The sequence below is a fragment of the Musa acuminata genome, chromosome BXJ1-4 (assembly GCF_036884655.1).
Source record: "Musa acuminata AAA Group cultivar baxijiao chromosome BXJ1-4, Cavendish_Baxijiao_AAA, whole genome shotgun sequence".
Lineage (NCBI taxonomy): Eukaryota > Viridiplantae > Streptophyta > Magnoliopsida > Zingiberales > Musaceae > Musa > Musa acuminata.
The window spans coordinates 38,272,587-38,292,500 of record NC_088330.1 but is presented as its reverse complement, the minus strand read 5'-3'; the positions used below and the strand labels follow the sequence as shown (position 1 = coordinate 38,292,500).

At 38.0% G+C, this 19,914-nt stretch overlaps 3 protein-coding genes and 1 non-coding gene across 15 annotated transcripts in view; 3 read left to right on the top strand and 1 right to left on the bottom strand.

Moving 5' to 3' along the window:
• The window catches only part of LOC135664588 (transcription termination factor MTERF2, chloroplastic-like), a 4,292-nt gene extending 1,145 nt beyond the window's left edge, over window positions 1–3,147 (top strand). Inside the window, exons 2-6 of the mRNA XM_065177015.1 lie at window positions 1–56; window positions 302–517; window positions 722–829; window positions 2,080–2,354; window positions 2,683–3,147. The exon at window positions 1–56 is cut by the window's left edge and continues 350 nt beyond it. Coding sequence (XP_065033087.1) covers window positions 1–56; window positions 302–517; window positions 722–829; window positions 2,080–2,354; window positions 2,683–2,908 — 881 coding nt within the window. The 3' untranslated portion in view covers window positions 2,909–3,147. The remainder of the gene's footprint in view (window positions 57–301; window positions 518–721; window positions 830–2,079; window positions 2,355–2,682) is intronic.
• A 117-nt stretch (window positions 3,148–3,264) lies between these two features.
• Window positions 3,265–3,337, top strand: TRNAR-CCU (transfer RNA arginine (anticodon CCU)). The gene has a single exon. It is a non-coding gene; the product is annotated as a tRNA-Arg (tRNA).
• A 1,121-nt stretch (window positions 3,338–4,458) lies between these two features.
• LOC108952495 (probable BOI-related E3 ubiquitin-protein ligase 3) lies at window positions 4,459–13,676 on the bottom strand. 12 transcript variants are annotated; one of them, XM_065177033.1, is made up of 6 exons: window positions 8,937–13,675; window positions 7,595–7,637; window positions 6,159–7,422; window positions 5,996–6,060; window positions 5,194–5,488; window positions 4,459–5,109 (listed from the first exon to the last, which is right to left on the bottom strand). In XM_065177033.1, the coding sequence occupies exons 3-6, from the start codon at window positions 6,159–6,161 to the stop codon at window positions 4,564–4,566; spliced, it is 909 nt and encodes a 302-aa protein (XP_065033105.1). In that variant the 5' UTR covers window positions 6,162–7,422; window positions 7,595–7,637; window positions 8,937–13,675; the 3' UTR covers window positions 4,459–4,563. The 12 variants fall into 12 exon arrangements, with proteins under 12 accessions (XP_065033105.1, XP_065033096.1, XP_065033088.1 ...); XM_065177024.1 differs by lacking the exons at window positions 6,159–7,422; window positions 7,595–7,637 and having other exon boundaries at window positions 8,937–9,059; window positions 11,749–13,676; XM_065177016.1 differs by lacking the exon at window positions 6,159–7,422 and having other exon boundaries at window positions 7,595–12,797; window positions 13,179–13,676.
• A 322-nt stretch (window positions 13,677–13,998) lies between these two features.
• Window positions 13,999–16,063, top strand: LOC135672597 (fe(2+) transport protein 1-like). Its single transcript, XM_065181088.1, has 3 exons — window positions 13,999–14,688; window positions 15,475–15,624; window positions 15,697–16,063. The coding sequence occupies exons 1-3, from the start codon at window positions 14,062–14,064 to the stop codon at window positions 16,000–16,002; spliced, it is 1,083 nt and encodes a 360-aa protein (XP_065037160.1). The 5' UTR covers window positions 13,999–14,061; the 3' UTR covers window positions 16,003–16,063.
• Window positions 16,064–19,914: the final 3,851 nt, after the last annotated feature.

The following is a 19,914-nucleotide window of genomic DNA, read 5'->3' as shown; positions in this document are numbered from 1 at the left end:
TCTTCGATTATCCAAGGGCCCTCGGATTTTTCAGTTTGGAAGAGATGGCTAATAAGGTGTTTGTGCTTCGTGAGTATTCTTTTTTTGTTTGTTTGATTGTTTTTTTCTTTTTATCCATTGTTGGATCTGAAATCCAACATATGACTGAAACATATTCCAGAGAGGATTGCCCGAAGCAGAAATCAATGACAAACATGCCCAAAGTGTTTTGCTTATTTCAATATATGAAGTTTTTTAAATTTGGAACTTTAGAAAATTGAGTCTTTGGTTATCATTGTAAATGTTGTCATCTTTGTTCCAGGTTCAGTACCTTAAGGAGTTTGGACTAAGCACAGAAGATGTTGGACGATTATTAGCTTTCAAACCACAATTAATGGGTTGCAGCATCGAGGAAAGGTGGAGACCTCTGGTGAAATATTTATATTACCTTGGTGTTCGACGTGATGGGATGAAGAGAATACTTATTGTAAAACCTATGGTTTTCTGCATTGATCTGGAGACAACTATTGCTCCCAAGGTATGATTTTCGCAATATTCTGTTATCATTATTGAATTCTACATACCTCTTGATTTAAGCTTTATGATTCTAATCTCCAGTACAGTGTTGTTGCATTAAGGAACTATGGAAATTTAGACATCATAAGATATCCAGAGAATGTTTCTATGTTTGTCCATCATATTAATGTTTTCACTTGTCTGTGGTTTTCATGTCATTGTTCAGGTGCGATTCCTACAGGACATAGGAGTCAGAACTGAAACCATTGGTGGCATCCTTGTCAAGTTTCCTTCATTTCTAACATATAGCCTGTACAAGAAGATACGGCCAGTGGTTTGTTATTTTTTGTTATTTTCTTCATTTTGTCATAAAATTCTAGATATTTCATGATACTCTGACTGAGGGTGAGCCTTGGCACCTCAGTTAGGTTGTCAATTTATGACTAGGTTTAGGTCATGGAAATAGTCTTTCTACTTGCAAGAGTAAGATTGCATATATCAACCTTTCCTAGTTCTCTTACTAGTGGGAGTCTCATTTAGTAGGCCACCCATATATTATGATGCTGTCTGTGGAATATTAGTAATTGTTACTTCTGGTGGTCTGTTGTTTGGATTTCTTCATCAACACTTGAGTTTCATGTTGCTAAGAAGTAAGAACTACTATCTGCTTCCTGTCTCATGATGGGTGAGTAAGGAGCTATAAACTCATCTTAGTCTGACAATCTTAATTTTGTTCTCTTGGAACTAAAATCTAACATATATATATATATATATATATATATATATATATATATATATATATATATATATATATATATATATATTGTTCTGATAAAGTTTGTATATTTGGTGATCGATGCATTTAATAGGAACACCAAAAATTTACCTTGATAGATTCTAGTCAATGTGTGTGTAATATCCATTAATTTTAGAGGGGAAAGAAGAATCCTGAATTTTGGGTCATTAACAGAAACAATTATGGTTTGTCCGTAAAGAGCATGATACAACAACAACGGTAAATCCAACAAGGAGGATAGCAGTTACTCTAAAGAAAAGAATCACAGTGACAGTTTCTTGGCTGGTTTGTTCTCCTATGCCTGGAACTTAACCCAAATTATTTTTTTACAGTTTGACACCAGGTTGGAAATGAGTTTCCATAGTGATTTTACTTTGGACATATTATTTTTGGTAATTGTCAAGGATAGTTTTTAGTGGATGCATTATGGCTTATTATTGTTATTGTTGGGTGAATACCTTGGTTATTGGTTCTGAAGCAAAACAAAACTCTGTTATGTAGCTCAACTTATCTGGGGTTAAAAAGAAACATTACGAGACAGTATGTTATAGAATAATATTGATGCAGATCAACCAACATTAGAAGGATATGAACAATCTATTAGATACGAAGGGACAAACATGCAAAAGCTAAAGGGTGGTATGTGGAGAAGTCCAATTTGACTTTGCTTGCCATGCCTCCTAATAATCTTGACATCCATGGTTTCCTCTGTTTCTGTTGCTTATGGCCTTAGGCTCTATGTTGATTATATTTCTGCTGGGCTTCAAGTTTTGTCCAAATCTGTACAGGTCGTATTCTTAATGACAAAAGCTGGAGTAACTCAAAGGGACATTGGAAAGGTTATTGCCTTGGACCCACAACTAGTTGGCTGCAGTATCACAAAGAAGCTAGATATCAGTGTTAAGTACTTCCTGTCATTGGGAATACATCTCCAATCATTGGGAGAGATGATTGCCGACTTTCCTATGTTGCTTCGATACAATATTGATATTCTTCGGCCAAAGTACAGGTACCTTAGACGAGTTATGGTCCGGCCACTGCAGGATCTTATTGAATTTCCCAGGTAATCCTTTATCTTGCATGCTTAATTTTTGTCCTAGTATCTGGTGTCTGCCATTTTATTATGCGAATTGTATCATTCTTATAATGAAGTTGTCAAGCTTGAAAACAGCCAAGGGTGATGATGTAAGAAAATTATCACATATAGCATTATACTTTAAGCAAACATACAAAAGCTTGCTTAAGCCTTCAAATGTGATGAATGCATTTAGAAAAAAATAGTGAAGGATGTCCAATACATTGTCGTTTGATCATGGTGCTAATTTTCTTCTTCCAAAGTCCTGTTATTTGGTTGTACCTGAATTCCATATTATATGCTTTGTTAACTGCAGGTTTTTTAGTTATTCATTGGACGAGAGAATAATTCCACGGCACAAGATTTTGGTTGCAAACAGAGTAAACTTTAAGCTGCGATACATGTTGTCGGGCTCCGATGAGGACTTTAATCAGAGAGTGCAGTTTGCTATCGAGAAAAGAAAAAGGTTTGAATCTGGCTATGCAAATTTCGATGCTTCTGATGATGAATCGACCCATGTGGTTCCAGTTGCTTCAAGCTGATAAGCAGGGGAAGCTTTCGGATATCTACTGGTCCTTGTTGACTGTTTCGAGACCAAGTTTGGTGGGTGGAGGTGGAATTCCTCGAAAGAAAGAGCCATTGCACTGCAATCAAATGGAAGTTAACTGAGTGATATGTTAAATAGTAAAATGAAATGTTTACTGATTGATATATAAATTGAGAGTTGTTGTCTAACATCCACTGTGTAGATGAACAATAAGAAGTCATAATATTCCAACTATTTGTGTAGATGAATATCTATTTTCGTTCTTTTGTCTCTATACTCCGTCACTCAATCATATCTCTCTTGCGTGCAGATCAATAAATAAAACGGGAGCAATCTTCAAATTGTTCAACAGCGCCTGTAGCTCAGTGGATAGAGCGTCTGTTTCCTAAGCAGAAAGTCGTAGGTTCGACCCCTACCTGGCGCGGTTTAAATTTAAATTATAGGGCACATTTAAATTGTTTTTTATTCTTTTTAGTTTTTGGTGTGTTTCTGTTTTTTTTTGGCACAATTAAATTGTGTATGCTTTTAGTTTTGGATGAAAATTTAAAAGTCTTTTTAGTGATCTTTTGGTGCAACCCTTTTTTTTTTAGCTTTAGTTTTTGATGAATTCTTTTTAGTGTTTTTGCTGCATGCAAAACGTGCTATAAAGTTCGGTCACAACCTTTTTCTGCAAAAGTCATATGTTTTTAACAGTATTATCCTCTTCATTTTTTTAAAAAAATATTTGTTATTGCTTTAATGGTATTTGGTCTTCGCAAAGTTTTCTTTCTTTAAAATCATTGGTGAAAACCTTTATTTATTGTCAAAAATAGAGTTATATATATATATATATATATACTTGAGTTGTTTGAATGTAATCTCCGGTTAATTATAGATTACCCTTTACAATTAGTTATCTTTGGTATCCTATTTTTTATATTTTTAAATATTATATTAAGATTCTTATATTTATGAAATAAAATATTTAACTTCGTTTCTCCTCATGTTTAATTTGCTGATCATGTGCTAACTTTACATCACTTCAATTTATCAACAAAGTTGATGAAATGAGAAAAAATAAAATTAAATATTTCACATTGTATATAATTTTTAATAATGTAAAGATGGAGATGTTAAAATAATTATCTCTATAATCTCCATCCTTCTTGCCTCAAGAGACAGAGAATCCAAGTGAGAATAATAAAATCTATAAATTTATAAACATCAAAATTTACATGATTCAGCATCCTTTGCTTGCAACTAAAGGAAGAAAACTGAAAATTTCAACATTTGAGAATAATAAAATATAAGTAAAGATCTCTTACTTGAATCAATTTGGACTTAAATCCAAAATCCCTTTTACATTTTTGTTACATAAAATCTTTTCTTAACTTTTCCAAATTTATTAGATAAAATTCATAAAAATACTTAGAGGGTATTTTTTGTTTGGCAGCCACATCAAAACTTTAAGATACTATTTATAGATCAACACAAATTATTTATATCATTTTAAAATAATTTATTTTCAGTTAGTCAATCTAAAAATAATGGAGAAGATATGAAAGAAGAGACATCACAAGAACTAGTTTGCATTTGTTTCAGTAAGAATATCTACAATAATGACTTCAAAGAAAGCAAGAAAAAGAGATCTTTACATGTCTTGAATTGAATTCAACACATGTTGATGCTGACACTTCCCTTCTTGCTGTAATTGCAGACGGGGCATGCGTCGACGACCGGGCCGCACGACGCGCAGAGGCACAAGTGCAGGCACGGCAGCAGCAGAACCGACGGCTCGCGCTCCCGGCAGCTCCGACAAACTCTCCTCCACTCCGCCCTCGCGCTCGTCTTCTCCTCCTCCTCCTCCCCGTTGCCTGCGTAGCAGCAGGACTCGGCGTCGTCGGGGGTGGTGGAAGCCTCCGCCTCCGCCTCCGCCTCCTTCTCCGCCACCCTTACCTGCGCCGCGACGACCTGCTCGAGGTTGGCCCGCAGCACCATGGCCGTGGCCTCGCTGCTCCGCGCCAGCCCTTGCCACATATGGTTCTCCTCGAGGAGGCTCTTGATGCGCTCTTCCAGCGCAGAATTGAGCTTCCCGATCCTGGCGATCTCTTCTTCCCTAGCCTTGAGACTCTTCGCGACGCCTTCCTCCACCGTCGCCAGGATCTGCCGCGCGAACCGCTTCCGCCTCTCCGTAAGCTCCACTTGCACCCTCTCCGCCTGCCATTTCCGATTCCAGGACATCAAAACCGCAACCTTTGATCAAAAGAAGCCAACAAAGCCCATCGGAATCGGGAGAATTACGTGTTGCAGGATGAGGCGATCGACGTCGAGCATCTGCTGCAGCTGCAGGTGGGAGGATATGTCGTCGCCAAGAAACGACACCGGGCGTGACCGCTTCCTCGACGCCGCTACCACAGCATCAACGTTGTCGTAGAAGGCAAGGCCACTGTGGGAGGTGGCAGCAGTGGTCACAGGAGCCGACGAATTGTACACGGGAAGGAAAGAAGCGGCAACTGTAGCGCCGGAGACCGGCGCGACGAGTCCCATTTGCACAGTATACAAGCTCGGCTGGTTCAGCACTGCACTGTGCTCATCCCTGCACAGCAAACAACACAACGATAAGCCCATCAAGAAAGCCACGACTTGCGGTATAATAGACATGGAACGTGAATGCATGGGGAATGAGTTGGAGAGGAGAAGTTAATGGTGGTAAGGAGTTGATACCTGTTTCTTTGGAGTTGGGCGGAGAAGAGGTGGAGATGGTGGGCTTCAACTGCCATGAAGGGGAGAAGATGGGGTAGGGGAGGGGTTGGGATTTATATTTAGGGTTTTGGTCAATAGAGAGAGAGAGAAGAAAGAGAGAAAAGAAGTTAAAGAGAAAGCAAGAAAGAAGAAACTCTCAATTCTCCAGCCAAAGAAAGCATTCTAAACTTCCATCTCGAGAGTATAATATTCCAAATGAGATTATCCTAATTAGTGAGAAAAGGTCCAACTATATGATTGACAGCAAGACATATACAATCTCTAATGACTGTTTTAATTACAGTAAATTAAAAAGAAATTGGCAGAAGATCCCCAAAAAAAAAAGGCTCAGTATGTTTACCTTTCATGCATGTTTTTTGCTCTAAATCTCGTAGTAGTCTTTCCCACATCTCTCTGCACATCCCCCTAAAAGTCAGAGAGAGAAAGTAAAGGTTTACACAATAAGAATATAAAAGAACATGACTTGGATAGCAACATGAAGGGAGAATAATATGGCATCAAACCATTTTCTACAATCTCAGCAGAGAAGTTGCTCATGCATTATGATTGTGGTCCTCAAAAGTGTTCAAGCATTGTGGTTTAGCTCAGAAAAGGTAGCCATTCAACTTTTGGGAGCAGTGCAGTACCACAACAACTTGTTCATGCATTTCTATTCATTAGCAGTGAAGCATGATCCCCTTGCATTGTTGTTTATTACTCACAGTGATATGGATGACAGATTTGTTCCCTAGTCTCTCTGTCTCTCTCTCTCTCTCTCTCTCTATTGATGAGTCATGCCTACCAGGCTGAAAGAATGAGAACAAGTAAAATAAGGGAAAGAGAACCAATGCCCATCAAGGTGCATGTAGATAAGTGCAACTGATTCCCCTCCATCAACCATCCTGTGAATCCATTGTTGTTCCCATCAACCTCAGCCACACTACTCTCCACTTGCTCTAGTACCAATACCCTTATTACAAGACCTCAAAAGGTTGAAGACAAGAAAAAAAGGTGGTCACAAAATTACTAGATATCATTTAGGGGGATGTAGCAATGGATTCGAAAGAGACTTGAAAGAAAGAAGTAAAGGAAAGAGAAGATAACAAGTGAGTTTGTGCTTCTCCCATTTAGGGTCAATTACAAGCATCTTCGCTTGTGGGCTCCACAATCTATTACTTTCTCTACCCATCAACAACAGAGTCACCCAGAAACCTTTTCCTTTGTTCTATCCCCACTTGGTCAGAATCTCACTGACCATTGCTGGACCTTTCCACTTTCTGTTCTAATCTTCTTTTTCTTCTTTATTTGTTGTTGCTCCTCATGTTAGCTTTGATATGTTCAAAGCAAAGGTTGTGCCATATTCTGAACAAAGGCACAGGAAAAGGTGGGAGTCAGGTTCCCACCATACATTCCCAGAGGACAAACTTCTCTGCCTCATCTATTTGAAAGTTGGTTCCATAGGCAACTTCCCTGCCACCACCAGTGCTGTCATTTGGATGTTTGGTCTCCCATTCCCATCATTATTTTGAGCACTGGAAACACGCCTTTCTTGCGCACTTTTGAACATGAACGGGGAAATCATTCCAAAGAGTTTTGCTTTGACTTCATGACCTACTGTGACCTTTGGACAACAAATGGATGCTGGCCACAGAAGCTCCTGTGTTGTTCACATAAACCTAATCTTTTGTTCGGCTGAGACATATTCTTTTGTTGGTCCTCAAAATCACACACCAAGTGTGATGTCTCCACCATGGCATCAATGACTTTGGAAAGCTCACAAGAACCACTCTGACAAAAGAATAAACAAGTAGATAGGAGAGAAAATACCAAAGAGCCTATGATGCTAAACATCAATAGTTAGGCGAAGCAATAAAATAAGTTTGTATTGTTGTCCAAAGTAAAGAAGCTACAAGATCTTAGCATAATCAGTAGGAAGGGAATGAGAGGAAGAGGAACTCACTTTAGCTGGAAGATATGGACGACTGAACAGGCCCACATGTCTCCTGTTGTCCATCACGAGCTGTCATTTACTGAGATGGGATGTGATGCAGACAAAACCATGGAAAAAAGAAAGCAGACCTCATATTCTAATCTTTTAGACTACCAGACAGTATTTTAATAGGATGGATGGAGTCAGTGGGACCATGCATGCATCAAAATGTGCCGTTATGTGCGACAATTTGTTGGATGCTCTAAAGCAGGACCAATTCAGCAGCAGTGTGATAAGGACACACAGGTGCTGTTAATCATGAACACTGGCCCTGAAAGGTAGATCTCTAGAATTTCTACTCTATTTGTGAAAAGTGAACAACCTAGCTTGCAAAGAAGAATTTTCCTTGATTAGCATAACAAGACAGGACAGCTTCTAGCTAGATCTGGTAGATCTAGGAGAAGAAATTAAAGATCTCTTTCCATTTGATTCTTACAGGTTGGTGGCCTAGGTGGCTGCTTAGAGAAAAGCCTAGGTTTATGCTAGAAATTGATCTTTCTTAAAAACATGCTAAGAATTTTATCAAAGGTTAGCTAACTTAAAAGAGTCCTAAGCAGATCTACGGATACAAGACGAGCCTAGTAATCACACCAAACTATCAAAGGTCAGCTGACTTAAGATCTGAGTACTTAGCAGATCTATGGGTACAAGACAAGCCTAGTAACAATGCATATTTTGGATTTTAGCGATCAAGTTGTCCTTACTAATGCAAGCATTCATATCATTGAAATGGATGAACAGTGAGACACAACACAAATTAGAGTCCTAGTCATTAATGTCATCATGACATTTTATTCCATAAAAAAGCAGCCAAATGTAACCGACTATTTATTTTTTTCTCGAGTATCAGTGAATTATGTAAATGAAGCAGGAAAATGTAATAAGGCTAATGGAGGAATGTACATTGATGGATAAAAATATCATGCAACTATGAAAAAGGAAACAATTTGGGTTACCAGAAACATAGGAGAGCTTGTCCAAAATACAACTAAAACAGATCACTGAGTTCAATTATTTAATATGGTTGATGTAGCCAAATATTGTGAAGAAGTGAAAATTTTATATATGTGATGGTCTGCAAAAAGTAACCCAAAATGCAGGAACATGCTCATTGATAAAGACGAGCAAAAATGATGCATGAGAAGACTGAACAACCAGAATCCAGGTGAATCACAAGAAATTAAGTGGGCTGTGAGAAGCAAGTGCTTGGTGACCAATAATAGAAGAATATAAAGTTGCCATAGTAGTAAGTTATGAACATGATAAAGAAAGGAAAGATTATTTCATCCAATTGAAATTGAAGTTGACATACCACTTTCTGATAGAGGTGAAGAACAGCGGCCATGAAGTAGATCTAAAGACACCTTTAGTTGCATCCACTTGAAGATCACAAAAGCATCAAGAAAACCAAAGCATACCGGAAAGGATCCACCATCTGTTTGTTTTTCAAAATTATTTTCAGAGGATAGTTTCTTCTTGATAGCAAAGACAACAGTCAATTTATGGAATCTAACCAAACCTAATAAGCCGTGCATATATTCTTCACTAGCATCTTTCATTGCTGATCATGGTATGAAAGCAAATTGCCTGCACCTCATGACACATTATTCAAGCCCATCATGTCTAAGATAATTTATGTGCTTGTCTGAGGTACTTGAACAACGCATCTTTAATCCTTCTGCAACCAACTTAATCCTTGGATGTAATCATCCAGTTCCATCTTATTGCATTTTCCATCAAGGAATTCCACTTAAGACCTTTCGTACTCCCATATCCTTTAGTTGGGTTTCTCACTGCCCTATACTATTAATTAAGCTGGAAACTAGTCTTATGTTCCCTTCATGTCGCAGATTCTTCTAGCAGCACCTTTAGTTGGATTTCTCACTGTCTTATAGTAGTAATTAAGCTGGACAAAAGTGGCAAAAAGTAGACTCTTATGTTCCTTCTAGTCATACCTTAGCTGAAACTCCAAGATGCCTCCAGCTCGGGTGGTTAAAAAATTTTCAAAACAAGGTCAGCACCAGGCTAAAACAATAGTCTTAATAAAGCTATTAGTCTTCCAAGAATCACTTGCTATTTCTTTTAACTGATACCAAAACCTAGTTGTAGACATGACCTGATTAGAGAAGGCTTATTTAGTTAAAAGAAAGTAGAAACAAGCATGTCCCATGACGTGTCATCACCAGCTATTAAATGAAGTTGAGAAATAAAGATGACCAGAGGGAAAAAAGTGAACAAGTCAAATTGGAACTCCAACTCTATGTTAGAAAAGCTCATTCCCTTCAGGTTAATATGAAAGACACAGGTATAATATAGTTTAGATAAAGTAATAAAACACCTCTAATGTTGCAAAGCATATAACTTGAGCACTGGCTACAAGCTAATTATTATAGGCCAAGATTTGCAAAGAGCCAAGATCCATATGAATATTTCACAGTTCACACAATACTTTACATTCCTTAGAACAAAGATTTGGAGGTCAAGTAGCCATTTGTCAGTTAAAAGTTCTGAGAAAAGAGGAAAGGAAAAGGGGCTAGTCTCCTCCTTCCCTTTCTAATAAATAAGTTTCTATTTATTGTACGTGAAAATTCACAGATAAAAATGCACATATTTGACAATTCTGCAGCAGATATAATTGTGCTTCTTGTCCAAATCCATATTTACCTACCTCCCACCACTTGCTAGCAAACAACCTTACCCATAGCGGAATGCTCAAAAAAGCACTATATAAAGCAGACATTATACTAAAATATTCAAATAATATTGCTTCAGTGCTACGTATGACAATTGGGCTCAATTTAATTTCCGAGCATATTGTCCTACCATCAGTTATGAATATATACAGTTACAACATGTTAATTTTTTATTGAGATCCACCAACTTTTCAATCAAATCACATCAGTTTCAGTCAAGAGTATACAAGTGTGTGGATCTTGTCACACACTATTCTGACTTGTAGAAGATATGCAACACCCATTCCCAAATTAACTGCAATCAGCCAAGATCAATGTATCAGTAAGACAAACTAGATTGGTTCACTTTGGAGATGTCCTGAGAGATATAACATGACCAAAGATCACTTTAATCAGAAATAATAAGAAAAATACCGAGGTTCATCGTATCATAGTGTACCACTCGATACGGGCGGTACATCAATATGCCCGATATATCGTGTCTCAGTATGGCTCGGTACAGTTAGATACGCATTGTACTGATAGCTAATCAATACATTGATACGGACCGATAAGACGAACCATGAAAAATACCACAGTATTTGTTCTTGTCACATCACTCTAAAGAGTGCTTAACTATAAGAAAGGATCAATATCACCAACTACGAATCTTGGGAATGACTTGTTATTGTTGTCATCATTAAAACAGAACCCTTATGCACTACTAAAGCCTGAATCATGCTTTTGTGGCCACTATCACCGGATCAATTGGAAGGAAAGATCAGAAAAAGCTCATGACCTTGCCTAATAAATTGCTCTAGGGTTAGATATCATGCGTGCAAGTTATTCAAGTCCTAGTCTGGATTTACACCTGAATTCAAATGACAAAAGAAAAACATACTAAGAACTTACCATAAAGTTAAGTTTAAAGAAAAAATAACAATAGGAAATATAAATAAAAACATAAACAATCACATTTTAAACAAGTGTTTACTATAGTATAGTGTAATAAATAAGGTCAAACATTAGAAGAGTTCAAATGTTAGCTTACATATTTATGTGCTCTTCTTTCAATAACCAAAATGTGACACAAGCATCTACAGATGAAAACGATGAAAAATACTCATGTGAACTTATTACTTGAACCACTAAGTTGCAAATTACAAAGGTATTATGGCCATCCAACACAGGCCACTATCCTGACGCAGCTCCTTAAATACAAATGACCAAGAAGCAGAGAAGTTTTAGGCAAATATACAAGAATGCTTGTAGGAACAATCAACTTCATCAAGAAAGGGATAAGAGAAAAAAATATTTTTAACTGAAACAGAAAATGCTGCATGCATTTTGAAGCTTCATTGCATAAAAAATTATAGTACTGAACATTGTAATATCTACTAGCATTAAACATTATGATAAAGACGTTGAAAGTCAGAGTAGAATAAAATTTACTATGGTGTTCTAGCATAGTTAGTCTCTCTGAAAATCTTGCATCAGTGAATGTTACAAGAACATCCAAAAAGATGAATGTTAGAGAGACATCTTCTTGCAGTACAGTTGACTGTGGCTTGCAATCGGTCAAACATGTTCTGTAGAAACCAGTGATAACCTGAATGAAGAGAAGGGCTATGGTCACCTGAAATAACTGAAATGGACGGTCATAACATCGACCATTTTCAAAGGACAAGTTAAGCATTTAACCAAAGATCAGATATCTCTACCCATGAACTTATCTTATTAGAAGTATAACATTATAGAAAGTGTCGACAGCATGATAGCTTTTAAAATTAATTCCTGGTTCTGAATCTTTGATAACTTCCAGTCTACTTGAGTGACAATATGACAACAAGAAGAAGTAAAAAGATCTTAAATTCATATTTTCCATGTACAACAGGCATTTTGATGTGTTCCATGAAAGTACTCTTGTACATGTAAATTTGTACCAATTCTACCATATCGACTATTAGATCATACTTTGAAACTAGATTTTATTATAAGAATAAGAACAGCTGCAATAAAATCATAGACAGTTAAAAGAAATCATGGCAAATTGTGCCAGCAATCAAAGTTCAGAACTCTTGTAATCAAACATAAACAATAATTTGTTAAGGTAGGCAACAAATAATATGTAAAGTGAACTTTTAACACACTTCTGAGAAGCAATGGATTTCACAGGATCCATGATGTTCAACACATAAGTTTCTGATATTAGAGTTTTTAACACGTGATTATATATGGCAAGTGTACACCCACACATGATGCATCTTAGAGGTACCTATATGATTAGAGATATACTCTGTTATGGCAATATAGCAATACTACAATTGCATGCAAAAATTCAAAGAACTAAAGACCATCAATTGCATAAGAGATTATGGCGATTGAAAGTTGACAAAATTTTCCATCAATCTACACCACTTTCTTGAGAAAGAGAATGTTCCAACAGTACTTCATCCAATTGAAATCCTATGGTCATCAACTGAGGTCTGTAGGTTTTGTTCCTACATGCATGAAGTAAAATCACAAATCAGGCATGGGCTTTAGGATACTGAAATGAATTGTTGACATGGTAAATTCTAAGAACAAATAAAGAACCACAATGATCATCTCTAGTTTCTCAAGATTATTTTAGTATCCTAGAAGAAGTAAACAAAACCATGAATACGAAAAACCTACAAAATCATCCTACTGGTATATTCTGGAAAATCATTTCTCTGCATGTAATAGTTAATCTCTCATCAATAAAGACGGTGTTTTAACTCCTCAAAAGCAATGACTACACCATCATCTCAAAGGCACAATTGCAACATCCAAGAATCAATTTCAGTAAAAAAATTCCAAACTTGCAACAAATGAACAGCTTGAATCCCAACAAAACGTACCTGATAGGAGGAAGATCTGTTCAAGATGAGACGAACATCAAACTTCACCATCACAGATTGTTCGTAGATCGAACCAGAGCAGTTCCGAAAACGCGCGCCGAAGCCCAATTCTCGAGCGGCAAGAGAGGACATTTCTCGAACACATGGTGTGCATCATCAACCATCGCTTGAAGACTCCAACATCTATCGAGGCGATACTTGGTTAATACTCCACACCGACAACGAGCACGACTTGAGCCACGATACGCTGACGAGGCGAACACCCAAGGAGAGCGAGCGTGAGATGTCAGCGGTAGGAGTACGGCACGCGGGAGGTGCCAGGACATTTGATGAGGTAAGCGGTACGGCACGCGCAACGGAACACTCCGGCTTGTGTCTTGCCGAGGTGGGCACGAGCGACGCTCCATTTGCCCAAAATACCGCCGACGTTAACCGATCCGGCCGTTGAGCCACGAGACGCTGACGTGGCGAGCGCCCACGGAGAGAGAGGGTGAGATGTCAGCGGTAAGAGTACGGCACGCGGGACGTGCCCGGTCATATGATGAGGTAAGCGGTACGGCACGCGCTACGGAACAATCCGGCTTGTGTCTTGCCGAGGTTGGCACGAGCGACGCTCTATTTGCCCAAAATACCGCCGACGTTAACCGATCCCGCCTTTACTAAGCGACAGATCACGGAGGCTATTTCGTCATTTCATTAGTAGTAATATTCCATTCGGAATTGGTCCCACAGAAAAAGTCAACTGAGGAGAAAGCAGCATGAAATCCACCCGCTTGCAGTGATCACACGTAACCACTCGAGCTACTCAACCCCTATAAGTACGCCCTCCAAGCTTGGAGGTGCAATCATATCTCCAAAAGCAGCAGCAAGATTCGACAAGAACATGACCTCTCATTTCCCCACCACCATCAGCTTCCTCTTCGTCCTCCTCCTCTCCAACTCCGCCTCCGCGGCCAACGACACCGGACCCGCGACGCCGTCGGAGTGCGACGCGGCGTCCCTGGGGGAGTGCTACAACAAGCCCGAGGCGCTGCGGCTGAAGCTCATCGCCATCGGCACCATCCTCGTGGCCAGCATGATCGGCGTCTGCCTCCCGCTCTTCTCCCGCGCGGTGCCGGCTCTGCGGCCCGACCGCAACCTCTTCGTGATCGTCAAGGCCTTCGCCTCAGGCGTGATCCTCGCCACCGGCTACATGCACGTCCTGCCCGACTCCTTCGAAAACCTCAGCTCGCCGTGCCTCCCCAAGAACCCTTGGTCCAAGTTCCCCTTCACGGCCTTTGTCGCCATGTTGTCGGCCATCTTCACGCTGATGGTGGACTCCCTGATGCTGACATTCTACAACAGGAGGAAGGTCAGCAAAGCGACGGTCGTGGACCATGAGAGTCCGATCCACGAGATGGTGCCTGTTCCTCATGGCCATGGCCACGGACATTGCGGCGTGCCGCAGCTCGATGCGGACGGCAAAGATGGGCAAGAAGCAGTCTTGCTCCGAAACCGCATTATAGCACAGGTTAGCCTGCAACACGCTCATAAGATTTCCCTCCTCAACTCATCACGAGACTACCCTCCCGATATCCAATAATATCATTAGCATATCTTAGATCCACTAACACTGGAATTGCAACGAATGAAGAGCAGCACATGCATGCTCAGGATAGAGAGTAGGAGGTCAACATTAACCAGAGTGGCCTTTCCGAACTCGAGGAACTAGAAAACGTCAATGCTATTAAACTATGACATTTGTCATTGGATTAGATACATAAGATCATGATGATCGAAAGAGTTTGACTACACCAGCAGTATATATATACATAATATTATGTAGGTACGACGGTGAATGAACTTATCAGTTTCCAGGTCAAATCGCAAACCGACAGATGAAGGCATCGGTGATCATAACAAGCTTAGGAAGACTGAGTTGTTTATGTTTCCCAAAATCAACAACTTTGACAATGCCAATCCAGCATGAGGTTTTGCCATCGCGTTGGACAACAGATAGTACAACCACTCTGCTTACTAAATTCCCGAAGTCCATATGTTTAAGCCAAAGTATGCATCTATAGATCAAGCTTTCACTATCTTATTGTATTCATTTAGATATCGTACACACTTCGTACCAAAGTTATGTCATCGACTATCTTATTGTATTCATTTAGATATCGTACACACTTCGTACAAAGTTATGTCATCGACTATCTTATTGTAGTCATTTAGATATTGTACACATTTCATATCAAAGTTATGTCATCGATGATCTACGGACAATCGAAAGTAAATATTTGCTGCATGGGTGCAGGTGCTAGAGATGGGCATTATAGTACACTCAGTGGTGATAGGGCTATCAATGGGAGCCTCTCAGAACCCTTGCACCATTCGCCCTCTGGTGGCTGCTCTTTGTTTCCACCAACTCTTTGAAGGAATGGGACTCGGTGGTTGCATCCTTCAGGTACAACCAGAGCACATGCATAGATACATCCGGCTTTGTCTCTCTAACACATGAACTGTGGGGTGGGTGCAGGCTGAGTACGGGATAAAGATGAAGGCCATCTTGGCCTTCTTCTTCGCAACGACGACTCCGTTCGGGGTGGCTATCGGAATCGGCCTGTCGAACGTCTACCGAGACAACAGCCCCACGGCTCTCATCGTCGTCGGGCTGCTGAACGCGTCGTCGGCGGGGCTGCTCAACTACATGGCTCTGGTGGATCTGTTGGCGACCGACTTCATGGGTCCTAAGCTGCAAGGCAGTGTGAAGCTCCAACTCTGGGCGTACTTGGCCGTGCTCTTGGGTTCGGGGGGCATGTCTCTCATGGCAAAATGGGCTTAGAGGATGTTTGATATGTGAGACATGCAAGGTTCTATTTTGTAATAAAGCTGTTGTTGTGTCATCTGTTGCTTTGACAATGTATGAATCCTATTATACAAAGTCAAAGGCCATTGTCCAATTGCTAGAGCAAAAGAGTGTACTGTTAACTCAATTGGACTTTCTTCGAAGAAACATTTAGCCTCTAACTTATTATACCACTTAATGATCTCTTCACATTTCTTTTGTCTTTTGTAGTATAAAACATTACATCAGATATTGTATGGTAAAAGACAAGATGTTTGTAAAGAAAATCTTAATTCCCTCACAAACAAGAAGAAGAATACGATAGGAATTGACTTGGTTTGTGCGATAATCTTAATTATGGGGGAGTTAAAGAATGCACTGAGTTATTGTTAAATTAATTTTTAATCCTAAGTTGCCCATGGTGATAATATTTAGCTTATTTTATGAGAGAAGAGGATGATGATACTACATATATGATTTGAGGAAGCATCCAGAAGTGTGAAGTGATATATAGTAATTGGTTGGGATTTTTTTCAGATAAATGGGTCTACTTAAACCCACTTAAATGGAGTTTAGATATTATTTAATCTGATTTTAGATGTTCAGAAGTATGTGTTTGTTAAATAACAATGATAACTATTCTATTCTTGAATACTCAGTCAATCTGATCTATTTAAAGCATGATCTATTCTATTCTTGAATCATGGCAGATCCAAAAGTTTAAGGCCTCATCCAACAAAATTTCAAATGTAAATTAAGCTGTAAGGATCTTATTAGATCATCACGAGATTCTGAGATCAAAATCCATCTTTATCATTTATATTTTTTAAAAAATAATTAAGTTGTGTTCATATACAAATACCAAGATAATTACCTTAATTATGGCATAATAAAATTCATGGGTAACTTCATCCAATATTGTTCTTAATCCCAACCTAGATGAGGTTTAAGTTTTTCTTTTGTTCTTTTTCCCAAAAATATTGGATCAGGACTATGCATGGCTGAAATGAATGAGAAATACAAAAATCTTGTTTTGTTTGCTAGGGAAATAAAAGAAGATGATAATGTTTTATATTGCCATCTTTGGTACTCTCTTTCTAAGTAGATTGTGTCTAGTGTTCCTGTTGGAAATAGAGTCAGTTAAATGATGGTAAAAGATCCATGGTAACATATTCATAAACCATCTTGCCACCAATCTATTTGATGTTGTTTGTATACATTTACTCAGCAAGGATAATAAATGAGCCTCTGGGGAATGTCATCCTTAAAATACTGAATCCATGCATGCTACACAAAATGACATTTTATATTTACATTATGAATTATTAATGATTAAATATAGTTTATCTAATAGAAAGTAGAATTGTTAGAATCAAGACTATCTTAAAGTCTGTGGTATTCATTGTTGTGTATCCAATTCAATATAACAGAAATTTTCAAAAAGAAATTTCTTGATAGCATATTAACTTAGATTAGAGGTTTTATAGAAGAGAAAGGATTAATAAGGTTTACAGCCTTTAATATTTTGGCATAGGAAATCAATCTGATTTGGTTTTCATATAAAGTCACTTTGTTTCTAGGTATAAAATATAAATGCAACATATATGCCATGCATTAGAGCAATGTAAGAAGGGCTATATAGAGAAATCTTTTAGAAGTAATTAAAAAACAATGAGTATTTATACTCATTCAATAGGTTAATAATGCTTTTTATTAATGACTAGACATGTGAAGCATTCTTGTGTGTGCATAATATGCTCCTCTCTCTCTCTCTCTCTCTCTCTCTCTCTCTCTCTCTATATATATATATATATATATATAGTATTTATATTTATATTGAAGTACCAACCTGTTTCAGATGTTTCTCTAGCAATACAAGTGATTGCTAGATTTTGAATGAGAATGGAAGCAGTGAAGCCTCAGCTAGCCCAGTCATCTCCTTCTTGATGTTGAAACAATGTGGCAGCATGCAGGCCAACTTCCATCCTTGTTCATGAGGTGGTAGAACTAATCCAACTCCATCACTAAGGGCATGGGAATTGGACATCGCTGCCAGTTCAAGAATGCTTGTTTTGATTAGAAAAAGAGTATGTTCTGATCATCTTTAAACCATAATAATCATCCACTGCAACTATAAATGATGTAGCATCATTCCGAAAGTTCGATAAATTACTCAATTAAGAGCTCCTTATGGGTGGAAAAATAGAAAAATTCTGAATTCTCTATATGCTATTATTTGACAAAATACTGAGAAAATTAGTTCATCAACTGCGAAAGAAACTTTACATGAATTTGCATTTTGTCATTTCAAAAATAACATGATGAAGGTTTAGCAGAAGAGATAATACTGAATTCGACTGTCAACTCAGAACTATAACCCACAGTTCGCACCTCAGAAAACTATATTTTTCCAAGGCTTTTTCCGATGCAATTATTCCTATTCTAATTAGAAGTTTCTTTACCTTTTACAGTTTTCAGATGAAAAATTATACAGGATATAAACCTTGGACTATTATAATTCTCATTAGACTAAAGTAATTCCAAACTTTAGTTTCTTCAGGAGAGAGATAATTCCAACTGTACGCAGAAAAGGGATGAAATAAATACATTTTATGATGATTTTGTCTATCTTTTATTACAGAAATGTGTTAATGGAATCTAAAATCAGTGAAAGAGAATCCATTTTCGTCTATAGATTTCAAGAAATAAGATTTAAAGAAAAACGTAATCTAGTCTATGAGGCTTCTACCAAGTTGTTGTGAAGATTAGTACCAAAAGATGTTATTTTCATGACTCAAAATCTAAGTCTTAAAGGAACAACTTGAATAGAAAATTCAACTGCAGAATTAGAAACTTACAATCAGTCATGAAATAAACAATTCAGTCACAAAATGCTAAAAGTCAAGTCCTACTTGTTTGCTGTAGTATTATAGAATGTTGTGGATCCCAATGACAGGTCAACAATGACATTTCAACTTAGGAAACAGAGATCAAAGTCAGAAAAGCATCTCATACTCTTCAAACCTCATCCTGTAGTCCAAGTCTTGAGCTATCAACAAAGAAGCATCCTTCAATATAATATCTGTAGGGTCTAGCTTGACTCACACAATTCATTTTAGTCAAATACTGCTTCATGCTATGACTTAACTCACAATAGACTGACATTATTGATGTCATGAGACAATTGACGAGTTCATTCATAGTGGTGAAGTGAAGCATTTATCAACTTCCTTTCTTCTTGCATCAGCAAGACTTCTTACAGCCATCAACAGTGCTGCTAATTGTCTTTCTGCTACTAGAAGGTTGGACATCATCAATTATTATTTTATATTCATTTCATTCTCCTTTCTTGTCATTAGACAAAGTCTGTTGGTCATTCATTGCACTATTATGACATTTATTTCAACACTTTAGAGTCTATTGTTAAGCCAAGTAAACAGTAATAAATGGGGCTCTCTTCAGTGGAGAATGAGATGTTACATTTATTACCCATCGACTATTTCTAAGCAAAGAATCTTTTCAATTATTTAGACATGACACCAAGGCAGTGATGAATGAACTACTTTTATAGCAGAAATAATTGCTAATTCAATTCACAAGTCCTTCTTCCTTATCACAGTCATTAATTTGGAAGCTCCTAGTCAAAGCTGCTCCATGATCATTGACCAAAACTTTGGATCAAGCAAAAAAGTCCAGCAAAATATTTCGCCATTAAGTTAAAATGCTTGATATTAATAAGTCATAGTCAATTTCTACTGCCTGCAAGTAAGTCAGTCAGAAAGAAAGTTTAGCTTTAGTTTGACCAAAGTAGTTTTATGTTAAATGGTGTTGATTCATAAGTTGTAGCATGTATAGTTTTTAAGATTTTGCTCCTAGTAAGGAAGACAAAAGAAGATCTTGTTTGATGCT

Bases quoted from the DNA above. Each gene is read 5' to 3' on its own strand.
- LOC108952495 (XM_065177016.1), bottom strand. From the start codon at position 7,648: ATGGACAACAGGAGACATGTGGGCCTGTTCAGTCGTCCATATCTTCCA. The intron at 6,061-7,594 runs GTGAGTTCCTCT...TCTGACTTTTAG, and splicing joins GTCCATATCTTCCAGCTAAA to GGGGATGTGCAGAGAGATGT. The intron at 5,110-5,193 runs GTAATTCTCCCG...CGGAAATGGCAG, and splicing joins ATCGCCTCATCCTGCAACAC to GCGGAGAGGGTGCAAGTGGA.
- LOC135672597 (XM_065181088.1), top strand. From the start codon at position 14,062: ATGACCTCTCATTTCCCCACCACCATCAGCTTCCTCTTCGTCCTCCTC. The intron at 14,689-15,474 runs GTTAGCCTGCAA...GCATGGGTGCAG, and splicing joins GAAACCGCATTATAGCACAG to GTGCTAGAGATGGGCATTAT. The intron at 15,625-15,696 runs GTACAACCAGAG...GGGTGGGTGCAG, and splicing joins TCGGTGGTTGCATCCTTCAG to GCTGAGTACGGGATAAAGAT.